The 12553-nt window shown below is 38.0% G+C and overlaps 1 protein-coding gene across 3 annotated transcripts in view; it reads left to right on the top strand.

The window, feature by feature from the left end:
• Nucleotides 1-12553, top strand: part of PDE1C (phosphodiesterase 1C, calmodulin-dependent 70kDa) — a 430964-nt gene that overhangs the window by 410178 nt on the left and 8233 nt on the right. The window contains exon 18 of one of the 3 annotated variants that reach the window (XM_008572441.1): nt 9157-9217. The exons of the other annotated variants lie outside the window; for them this stretch is intronic. Coding sequence (XP_008570663.1) covers nt 9157-9170 — 14 coding nt within the window. The 3' untranslated portion in view covers nt 9171-9217. The remainder of the gene's footprint in view (nt 1-9156; nt 9218-12553) is intronic. 3 annotated transcript variants of the gene reach the window in all.

Here is a 12553-nt window from a genome sequence, read left to right as displayed (position 1 = left end):
TTTTGAGATGTTGCTGTATTTTGATTGCTAATATTTTGTTGAGGATTTTTGTGTCTATGTTCATCAGAGATATTGGCCTGTAGTTTTCTTTTTTTGTTGTATCTTTGTCTGGTTTTGGTATCAGGGTGATACTGGTCTCATAGAATGAGTTTGGGAGAATGGCTTCTGTTTCAATTTTTTGGAATAGTTTGGAGAGAATTGGTATTCATTCCTCTTTAAAGGTCTGGTAGAATGCAGCAGTAAAGCCATCCAGTCCTGGGATTTTCTTTGTTGGGAGACTGTTGATTACTGCTTCAATCTTGTTGCTCATTGTTTGTCTGTTCAGATTTTCTATTTCTTCTTGGTTCAGTCTTGGGAGTTTGCATGTGTCCAAAATTCTTTCCATGTCCTCCAGGCTTTCAAATTTTTGGTCTTTAGTTGTTTATAATAGTCCCTAATGATTCTTTTGTTTCTGTGTAATCAGTTGTAATTTCTCCTTTTTCATTTCTAATTTTTTGATTATTGTTATTTGTTATTCTCTCTTCTTTTTTGAGTTAGCCTAGCTAATGAATGTCTATTTTGTTTTTCTTCTTCAAAAACCAACTTTTTGTTTCATTGATCTTTCGAATTGTTTTGAGGGGCTCTAATTCATTTAGTTCTGCTCTGATCTTAATTATTTCTTTCTATCTACTAATTTTGGGATTGGATTGTTCTTGTTTTTCTAGTTCTTTGAGGTATAGCATTAGGTTGTTTATTTGAAATCTTTCCCTTTTTTTGATGTAAGCATTTATTGCAATAAACTTCCCTCTTAGTACTACTTTTGCAATATCTCACAGGTTTTGGTATGATGTGTCTTTATTTTCGTTAGTTTCAAGAAATTTTTTTGATTTCCTGTTTAGTTTCTTCTTGGACTCATAGGTCATTCAGAAATGTTATTTAATTTCCATGTATTTGTATAGTTTCCTGAGTTTCACTTGTTATTGGTTTTTAGTTTTAATCCATTGTGGTCTGGGAAGATACTTGAAATGATTTCAATTTTTAAAAAATTTGTTGAGATGTGATTTTTGACCTAACATGTGGTCTATCCTGGAGAATGTTTCATGTGCTGATGAGAAGAATGAATATTCTGTACTTGTTGGATGAAGTGTTCTGTATATATCTGCCAGGTCAAGTTGGTCTAAAGTGTGATTTAAATCCTGCGTTTCTCTGTTGATTTGTTGCCTAGATGATCTATCCAGTGCTGAGATAGGGGTGTTCAGGTCCCCTACTATTATCATACTGGGGTTTATCTCTTTCTTTAGGCCTTATAGTGTTTGTTTTATATATCTTGGTAGTCCAGTATTGGGTGCATATATATATTTATGATTCTTATATCTTCTTGCTGGATAGACCTCTTTATCTATAATGACCTTCTTCTTTGTCTCTTTTTATGATTTTTAGCTGATATAAGAATAACTATTCCTGTTCATTTTTGGTTTCCATTTGCACAGTAAATCATTTTCCATCCCTTCACTATTAGTCTGTGTGTGTCTTTAAAGGTGAGGTGAGTCTCTTGAAGACAGCATATAGTTGGGTCTAGCTATTTAATCCAGTCAGTCAGTCTGTGTCTTTTGAGTGGGGAGTTTAATCCATTTACATTTATGGTTGTTATTGAAAGGTTTTTTCTTCTGGCATTTTATCAAAGTTTGTTTGGATGTTTTCAATATCTTGTTGCTTTCTTCCACTTTTACTGTTTGTCTCTGATGTTTGTTGTTTTTTGAGGTGATAAGATTTAGTTTCTTTCTCTTTTTTGTTTGCATTTTTGTTCTTCTAGTGGATTTTGTTCTTTCTTGTGTATTCTCCATAGTGATTATCATTTTTTGGATGCCCGATACAGGACTCTCTTGAGGATTTCTTGTAGGGCTGATCATAGGGGGTAAACTCTCAGTTTTTGTTTGTCAGGAAAATACACGTTTTCTCCTTCATTTCTAAAGGATAGCCTTGCTGAGTTCTTGGCTGGAAGTTTTTCTCTTTCAGTATTTTGAATGTATCATCCCATTTTCTTCTTGCCTGTAGAGTTTCTGTTCAGAAGTCTGCTGTTAGCCTGTTAGGGGCTCCCTTATAGGTGACTTGACACTTTTCTCTTGCTGCATTTAGATTCTCTCTGTCTTTGAGGTTTGTCAGTTTGACTATAATGTGCCTTGGAGATGATTTTTTTTTAGTTGAATCTGTCTGAGGATCTTTGATCCTCCTGGATCTGAAGGTCTCTATTCCTGGGAAATTTTTCATTATTATTTTATTGAATATGTTTTCAATGCCTTTTTCTTTTTCCTCTCATTCTGTAATACCTATGATTTGGATGTTTGTGTGTTTAAGATTTTCTGCTAGCTCTCTTAGATTTTCTTCATTTTTTAAAATTCTTTTTTCCTTTTTTTTTTTTTGTCTGCCTGTGATATTTCAAAATGACTGTCTTCAAGATCAGGAATTCTTTCTTCTGCTTGTTCTAGCCTGCTCCTTAAGCTTTTGGTTGTGTTTTTTATTTCATTGAATGAAACTTTCAGTTCCATGAGTTTTGTCACATTCTTTTTAAAGGTATTTATCTTTTTGTAAATTTCTTCCTTCCTATCCTGGATTTTTTTTTCCATTTCATTATGTTGTCTTACTGAGTCTTCATGTATGTCATTGAGTTTCCTTAAGATGGTTGCTTAGAATTCCTTTTCAGTAATTTCAAGGGTTTCTTGCTCTATAGGGTCTGGTATTTGAGAATTATTGTATTCTTTTGGTGGTGTCATATTTTCTTGGATTTTCACATTTCTAGTATCTCTACATTGATGTCTGCTTCTTCTATTATCTGGAGTGAGCTTTGAGGAGAGAGACTTCTTCCTTTTCTGGTCTCTGCTGGTGACTTTCCTTGTGTCAATGTTGTCAAGTGGCTGGTGGGCCACCTGCATGGTGGCTGTGGCTGCTAATATGGCAGTGAGCCACTTTTGTGTTAGCTGTGGCTGTGGTGGTGGCTGTAGTGGGCCACCCACAAAGAAGTGGTGTTTTTGGCATGCCCCTGCTTTCTGCTGGGCAGGGGAGTGCTTCCACAGCTCCTGCCTAGGACCTGATGCATTCTTCTGCCTTCTGCTGGGTGTTGGAGGCTGTCCATGGCTCCTGCCTAGGACCCTGTGTGTGCTCCTGCCTCCTGTTGGGTGATGGGGGCTGCCCACAACTTCTGCCTAAGACTCCATGAGTGCTCCTATCTTCTCTGCCTTGAATTTTAACCCCTCTGAAATTGGGCTGTTTTGCAATCAATGGTTTATAATGATTTAATTAGCAGCATTTTTTTTTTTGGTTGTACCTGAAATAATAGTTCACATTACAATTACTGCAATTTTAGATTAGGTGAAATATCATTTATGTCTACGTGGTTTTTCAACTTCAATTTCTGTAGCTTCTTTCTCCACATCAGTCCAACAATTGGCCCGAGTGTCCCTTGAACTTTCTTTTCTCTGTGACTGCTTGGAATGCTCCTTGCCTTTTTCTTCCCTTGGGTAATTTCTCTTTGCAGTCCTCTTCAAATCATGTAAGTGGGATTAAAATTGTATTACAGTTATTTGCTTATAAGTCCCTTTACCCACTGATAGGTGCTGTTTTCCAGTATGGGTACTGTCATATCCTTTTCCGTCCCAGTGCTGCCAAGGTGACAGGCATATATCAGGTGTTCACTGATGTTTATAAGGTTGGGTACGTGGGTAGGGGAGTGAACACTCTTCAATTTAATGTATGACTAAACAGAAAAGAACCATCCTCAGAAAAAGACTCATTTTTAAGTTTGGATTTGCTCAACTCTACTAACTTGCTTTTTAGTACCAAGTAGACCTTGCTTCACAGTCTTTGGAAGCTCCTTTCATGTCCTCCCCGCTTGTGGCCATTGTGCCATTAGGACTATAGAGCATTAGGAGGAAAATAGCTTTAAACCAATCAGCTCCACTGTGAAGTGATGGTGTTTGCTTCTTGCAAGATCATAACATTCCTGGGTCAGGTGGGATCTCTGAGGTCATCCTGGTCATCTATACGAATATGCAGAGCTGACCTGGATCTCACATGCTCTGCTGGGAACCTAGATTGGCCTGCTGGGTTTCCAAGTCCTGTGAGTCAGAGTCTTTGGCCTTCATTTGGCAATCTAAACTGGTTCCAAACTGGGTGTTTTAGACTCTGAGTTCTGACCATCTCCAAAGCTTATAGAGGTAGAGTGGGTCATTCTCAAAACACCTGACATAACTAGCTGGGCTTTGCCTAGCAAACACCCTTCACCTTGCTTGTTACAATGGCCAGCTCTTTGCTTTCCCTCCTGCCTCAGGAGCAGCACGTGAGCCTCCTTCTGACTCAAACATCTCTGCAGCCCCCTCCCCTTGCCCCACTAGCTCCACTCACAACTCCACCTTAGAGGAGCTTTTGTTAATATTACAGATATATAAGAGATAATTCTTCTTAACTACCACCAATAAATAGTAGCATTTAAAAACTTTTATTATGCAGTCAGTGAATGGACCTAGTTAGGGATTTTAGGGTTTATGTGTTGTTTTCTTCAACACCCTCTACATGGCTAGATCCAGTGTAATCAGATCAATGAGCTGGAGGCTAATCCAATTCAGTCATTAAAGAGATGAAACTATCTGTTGGGAATTATGGTCAAGATGGCCCAGTAAGTTCATTCCTTGACACACACTCCTCTGCAAAAAATACATGCAAGGATGGGTAGAATAAATAAATTACTAAGTAATTATTTTAAAAAGGCCAGTGCTAGAGACAAACAGCTCTGGGGACCAGAAATGAAAGGGAACTTCAACACAGTCTGCAGACTGACACCACAGAACTGAAGCCATGGGACAGCTGTGCTCTGCATCCTGTGTGGGGAGTGTCAGGAAGGAGCTTTAATCTTGTAAAGCAAAAGGGGCTAAATGTGCTCCAGGGGACACTGGGAACCCAAGCCAAGGACATAGGCTGAATACCAAGCATGGGATGGGGAGGCTGAAAAAACTGCTGCTGACCTATTGCCTGGAGTTACAGCTTAGTAATATTAAAAGGAAGCTACTGGCCTAGTGAGATGGAAGGGCATTGATACAGCTTTTCTACCAGACCAAGCTAGCTTTGGAATTAGATGTGCGGTATCCCCAATATGATTGTGGTCGTTAGACACAAAGTGTTATTGTAAGTGCTGGCTCTGTTGTGGAAGCTTAAGGGATGAAGTAGAAGTAATTGGAAGACTTTAGAAAGGCCAAGGAGAGAGAAGAAGAGAGAGACCAGGGTGGGAGGTGGAGGAGAACACACAAAGCCAAAAATTCCACAGGCAACAAAAGAAACAATAGATAAATTGAACTTCATCAAAATTAAAAGCTTTTGTGCATCAAAGGACACTATCAACAGATTGAAAAGGCAATCCACAGAATGTGAGAAATATTTTCATATCATATGTCTGATTAGGTGTTATATCCAGAATATATAAAGACATCCAATGTCTCAATGACAAAAGAAACAAACAACCCTATTCAAAAATGGGCAAAGGACTGGGACAATTCTCCAAAGAAGATCTGCAAATGACCATAAGTATATGAAAAGATGCTCCATATCATAAGTCATCAGGGAAATGCAAATCAAAACTAAAGTGAGGTATCACTTCACATGCACTAGGATGGATAGAATAAAAAAGATGGACAATAACAAGTGTTGGTGAGGATGTGAAATTAGAACCCTCATGCATTGCTAGTGGGAATGTAAAATAGTGTAGCCACTTTGGAAAACAGTTTGGTGGTGCCTCAAAATGTTAAACACAGAGTGACCAAATGACCCAGCAATTCCACTCCCAGGCATATATTCAGGATAATCAAAAACCTATATTCACACAAAAACTTGTCCACAAATGTCCACAGCAGCATTATTTATAATAGCCAAAATGTGGAAACAACCTAAATATCCACAAACTGATGAATGTATATACAAAATGTGGTATATTCATACAATGGAATATTATTTGGCACACTAAATGAATGAAGTACTGATACATCCTGCAACATGGATGAATCTTAAAAATATTTTGCTCAGTGGAAGGAGCCAGACACAAAAGTCATATATTGTGTGATTTCATTTATGTAAAATATTCAAAATTGGTTAATACATAGCAGCAGAAATTAGATTACTGGTTGTCAGAGTCTGAAGAGAGAAGAGAATGAGGTGTGCCTTCTCAAAGGTATGAGATTTCTTTTAGGGGTGATAAAAATGTTCTGGAATTAGATGGTGGTGATGGTTGCAGAACGTTGTGAATATACCAAAAAGTACTGAACTATATATCTCAAAAGGGTGAAGTCTTTGGTATAAGAATTATAACTCAATAAGAAATGAAAGTATGGAAGATAGATAAATGGCTCTAAAATGCATCCCTCTGGGATTTTAGTAGAATATGGAGACAGAGGTGGGAAAGCAATATTTTAACAAATAAGTAATAATTTTGCAGAAGTGAAGAAAGATTCAAATTCTTAGATGGAAAATGTACCTTAATTGTCATACCTAAATGAGAACCAATGCATACCTAAAGAAATTGTGTTAGAGAGAGAGAGAGAGAGAGAGAGAGAGAGAGAGAGAGAGATTGTGTGAGATTGCCCAAAATTGCATCAAGAATGAAAAAATCTTAAATGCTATGAAAAGCTTGTTATGTTCAGAGAAACTGCAAATAATCAACCAAAGATCAACAGATAGCAAAATTTTCATTGGCAACAAACAGTAGAGGCTAAAAGACAATGAAGATATATCTTCCACATGCAGAGGGAAAATAAAGAAATATATAATAGCTAAAACAGCTAAATTATTAGTTATGAGTGAAGACAAAGTAAAAATAGTTTCAGGTATATAATGATGTAATTTACCACTCACAGACCTTCACTTAAAAAATGGAAAGGGATATACTCCAACAAGAAGAAAAGTGACCCAAAAGGAAGATGTGAGACACAAGAATTAATGGTGCATACACAAGTTAATAAAACATGTTGGTATATTCGAGTAACTAGTGACGATAGAAATAATGTCCAATTTTTGTGCTGAAATAGAAAAAAGAAGCTATATGTGGGAGGAGAGATATTTCAATATAGAGTGAAGGAGTGCTACAATTTATTTTGTCTTTTGGCAGAACTTTGTAATTTTGTAACTTTTAATGACAAATGACCATCAGTAAAATAATAAGATATAGCATTATTATGAACTGAATGTTTGTGTCTTCCAAAATTTATATGTTGAAATCTAATCCTGACTGTGATGATATTTGGAGATGGGGTCTTTTGGAGGTGATTAGGTCATAAAAGTAGAGTCATCATGAATGTGATTAGTGCCCCTATAAAAGAGACCCCAGAGTGCTAGCTCCCTCTCTTTCCATCGTTCAACAAGAATTCAGCAGTCTAAAACCTGGAGGAGAAAGAGGGCCCTCATCAGAACCCAGCCATGCTAGCACCCTGATCTTGGACTTCCACTATCTAGAACTATGAGAAATAAATTTCTGTTGTTTATAAGCCACTCAGTCATGCTACTGTGTTATAGCAGCCCAAGCCAGTTAAGACAAGCATCTAAGAGAGAAATGAACAACATCAAAGAGACTATAGAAAATGTATCAACTTCATAGAAGGCAGAATGGAAGACAAAGAAGCAAAGAACAAGGAATCATAAACACAAAGTAAAATTAGATAATAGAAATAATTATAAAATTCAGTAACAACAATAATTGTAAGGGGCTTAAACTTGCTTTTAAAATACAGAGATTATCTGATTAGATAACAAAAACAAAACCCAGCTCCATCCTGCTTTGAAGAGACACACCTTTAAAAAAAACTCACAGAAGGTTAGCTAATGTCTGGAAAAAGAAATTCCATGCAAAATATAAAGCTGGTTCTTTGAGGAAAAAATAAAATCCATTTTTGCATCTGTATAGCATTCTCTTATATAAAAGTGCCACAAGGTATTTAATTAGTTTCCTATTGAAGTTATTTTCCATTTTTTGCCATTATAAACAATGCTTAGTATAATGTTGAGTGAGTAAAGCAAGTTGCAACAAGATTTATACCATTTAATACAATTTATATTGTTTTAAAACTTGAAGAAATACTACTTTATGGATACAAATGCAATAAACTCATGAATATATGCACAGGAATAATAAATATCAAATTCTGGGTGATGACATTTTTTGGAAAGAGAGGGAAGTATCATGTAGGGGTAGGGTATACAGGGTAATTCAATTCTACCTGAGTTATTAAATCTTTTGAGCAAATATGCAAAATGTTAAGATTTGATAAAATTGTATTAAGAGTACAATGGGTATTTGTTATATTATTATTTACACTTTTCTGTATGCTTAAAATATTTTATTTATATTAAAGAATTTTTAAGTTGAAAATCTGAGGCTGTTTTCTAAGAAAATTTTGTTTGTTTTCATTCATGTACACACAATTTTACTGACATTTCCAATTAATTTAATATCTTCTCTTTCTAACACTTGGAGTGAAATGTGTGTTGGAATATAAGGATTCAGGTGTGAAGAAATTTTGGCAAGTAACATGTCTCAATCCAGAAGCCCCTAGAGACCACTTTATTGAGGAGCTGCTTGTGTGGTTTCTGAAATTACCTATGGAGTAATCTTGAAGCTCCAGCAACAGAAAGCTGCTCTGGGGACATCCCCTTGATTCCTTGCACATCTATAGCAAAGTGACTCTTGTATGGTAAAGTAATAGCACCTGCAGCCATTTTTTTTCTAGAGCCAACTTTATACTGCCCCATGGGATTTGTGAACCCAGTCAAGTGGGTGGGCATCAATGATGGAAAGCTGGGAAATGTTGGCTCTCACCAGAGGAGTGGCCCAGAGCTTCACCACCACCAACAGTCATTGACTGCCAACGATCCAGACTAGTCAGTGACTTACTTCTGAGCAGCTTCCCCAGGGCACCTCGGTCACATCACTTTACTGAAGTGATCTTAGATGTAAAGGTATAGTACCATTGTCATTCATGGATGCAGATAGCTGCTGGGGCCTCCCTGCGTGTAGCTGCTGGCGTGCACAGTAGTCTTGGCAGTAGATGCGGCTCTGCTTCTAAATTCCACTGCCTGCTGTAGAAAGAGTTTGTATGTTTAGATGCCAGCTGGCTTGCAGTGACATTGTTGTTTGTCCTGTTTTAGGGGACTACGGATAAAACATCCATCCAGAGGATTCCTCAGAAGAGACCTGACCACCTCTGAGGTCTGACGACATTTTAGGAAGCATATGTTTCTTTTACCAAAACAGTATATTTCATGTATTGTAAGTTATTGATTAATTAACTTAAAAAAATGCTGGCTTATGATCTCCCTGATACAGGTTTTTAACAACAAACACTTTGATATGGATTGAACACCTACAAATATCAGGGACAAACTAGATTGGTTCTTAACATGTATTATTTCATCAAATCCTCACAACAACCCTCTAAAGAAGGTATTATTATATCCATTTCACAGATTAGGAAACTGAGGCACAAACAGATGAATAGCTTGCTGAAAGTTAGCAAGTGGCAGGTGGCAAGACTGCTCTTTTCTCTGAGATTCATTGGTAAAGATTAATACTAAAAAGAACATGATTTCACCACCTTTTTTTCACACTTGTATTCTGGCTGGGGACTAGATGAATTCCCCATGTACCAATTTTAAGCACATAGTGGGGATGTGGAGAGACCCTGAACTCTCTTTCAAGTGGAGATTTGAGTGAGTTTTCTCTCTGTGAATTTTACCTTGAGTTCAGTTTGAGGGATGGCTGTTGTCATTTAGTATGGATTAGATCAGACCTATTTGCTATGCCTTGATTTAGCACTTCAGAGCTCTATAATCCTGAAGAAATTTATCTTCACAGGCTTCTTCTGAAGCTGGTCACTGTTAGTGTGAACAAGTGACATAGAGCTACTGATTAACCTTACATTTCCAATTTTCACATGCACACGTGGAAAAAATGTGCATGTTGATGAGAAAAATCAAGCAAAAGACATGGCTTGAATAATCTCTAAAATGTTTTTCTCTGCTGAAACAGCATGAATCATGCACTTTGTGTGTGCCAGAGCAAACAAGAAGAAAACAAAGAACTAGATTAAAATGGTCATCTCCTTGAGGGGGGTCATTCTTATTCTTTGTATCCTCGGCATTAAGCCATCAGGTCACAGGGCATTTGATAGGCAGCTGTTGTTTGAATAAGAAAAAAGCCGATTGTCCAGCCTTACTTAATTGCTCCTCCCGTCACCTATTTGTCAGGGAGAGGAGGGCTTGAAAACTATACCTCAGTGCCTCTTATAGAGAGACAGATAGTAATGAGCTGAGGTTTTAGCCCTTGTGTAAAACAAAGGTTTGCTCAGCTCTCAGATGCAAAACGTGAGAGGAAAGGTACATGCTGACATCTTCTTAGGCAAACATGGGCAGCAAATCTAGGTATCAAGACTTTGCCGAAGTAAGGGAGAAATATTAGATTCTGTAGATCTCAATCAACTTTGCCAGCTGGTATGTGAACTGATTCATCTATTATTTAGTAAATGGGAGATTTATGGAGGTTACTGATTGTGATGTGCAGTAGTTTATTAGTTCATTAAATAGTTCTCAGCACCAACTGTTATCAGTACTGTGGTTAAGTTCTGGGGGTGCAAGTATATACACACTCTGTCCCTGTCATCAGGAAGTATATAGGCAAGATTGAATTGTCTATGGGAGAAAGCACAAAGAAGTGTCTAGAAGACCAGGGAATCAGCTGCTCAGGAATGGCTTCCAATGGAAGTGACTCGAAGAATTATCACAGCTCAGCATAATGAATGCAAAGAGTCTTAAGAATCAGAAGTGCCCTTGTCATTTTCCTACATTTTCCCAATTGTATTGAGATTAGAATTCAGGGACTGGAACTCCTTCCATCCTGGTTGGTTGTCTAAGCCACACTTCCCATCTAGATTTCCAGAACTCTTTTATACTCCTTCTTAAGCATTTCTTAAAGTGACTGAATGAACCCCACATTTTTATATCACATAAATAGTTTAGAATGTGAGCTGGATGTTTTTGCTTTCCTCAGAATGGCACTTGGTTTCAGCAAAATGGTACCTTCAGGTAGCTGAATGGAAATAAATAAATAAATAAATATTTTCACAAATGCACATTTTGGATAGTTGGTCTTTTGTGAATCAAAGTGATGTGTTCTCTGCCAAATATTCACAAATAAATTTGTTAAGTTGATCTCTTCATTGTGTGGTGAGATCTTTCATGTAGTAAAATCTAGTCGTGTGGGGCATTAGTGATTTTTCTACACTGTCATAGAAAATGCACCAGGGAGGAGGCCATTACTAGATACTAGTGATGACCTTGCTTCTCCCTGTGCTATGTCACAGTGATCCTCATACACCAAATGCCTATCACATACTGGGCACTGTATAAGGTATAGCACATACGTTTTATTACTTATATCCTCTTTAAACTCTCAACAACAACTATGTAAGGCAGTTACTAATTTTCCCATTTTACGGAAGGAAGAAAGAAAACAAGATCTTGAGGGCCAGAACGGATGAATTATTTCTTTAGGATCTCGCAGTTAGTATTTGCCTCGCCCAGCTATGTGTGCCCCAAGCCCGTGCTTCTCGCCTAATACCACCCACCTCTCCCCAAAGGAGTCTTTCATGGGTTCACTGTTCTGTCATAGAAATTAGCATTTGGCCAAGAGTTGGTAACTCCTAGCCATCGGGAACAGGGAGCAGGTCTGCATATGCTGACCGGAGCCACCACTGCCCCAAGCATCCCTCTAAACCTCATAAAAAGCTGACTTGTTCTTCAAAACTAAGACAGCCTAAGTCAATGACTCTGAACCCTGGCTACACATGAGGATCACCGGGCATTGCAAATATGCTGATGATTAATTACTTCAGAGATTCCTGGGAGCAGGGTTTGGGCATCAATACTTTTTAAATCTCCCTGGGTGATCTCGCACATCCAGAGCTGAGAACCACAGGTGGGAGCGAACAGCTTCTGGCTGGATGAAGGGCAGCAAAACTATGTAGTTGAGCTGTTGTTCCCTGTAGACATACACTCCTCTGGGGACCTGGAAATGCTCATCAGGACCTGTCTTTCCCTACCGGATTGGAAGTGATTTGGTCCCAGCAGGGTCAATTCAGCTCCTACTGGGTAGCTTCTCAGCCAGCAGCCTCCTGCCCTCTGAGCTCTGGGATCTATGAGGTGAAAAAATCAGAGCCACAAATAATTTAGCATTCACGTTTTCTCGAGGTAAAATCTCTGGGGACCAGAGTCTTTAAAAATGTAGATAGGGGGTTAATCATTATAAGATACACCTTGAAGAGTTGCAGAATAGATTGTCACCTTAGACAACATTACATCTCAGGTGTATGGTTTGAGTCATTTTCTGGTTGGGTTAATGTTGCTAAATTATATTTCTACAAGAGGAAGGGACTCCCATTAGCATGGCCTCACTCTGATGCTTTTGTGTCCTGGGGAGGCAAATAAATTCCCTACTTGGGAAAGAATGCTGCTACTGAATTTTCTTGGCAACTGCAAATCTTCCAGATAA

This window comes from Galeopterus variegatus, unplaced genomic scaffold (genome assembly GCF_000696425.1).
Source record: "Galeopterus variegatus unplaced genomic scaffold, G_variegatus-3.0.2 Scaffold785, whole genome shotgun sequence".
NCBI classification, from domain to species: Eukaryota; Metazoa; Chordata; class Mammalia; order Dermoptera; family Cynocephalidae; genus Galeopterus; species Galeopterus variegatus.
The sequence above is the reverse complement of the archived record's forward strand: the minus strand, read 5'-3'. Positions and strand labels throughout refer to the sequence as shown.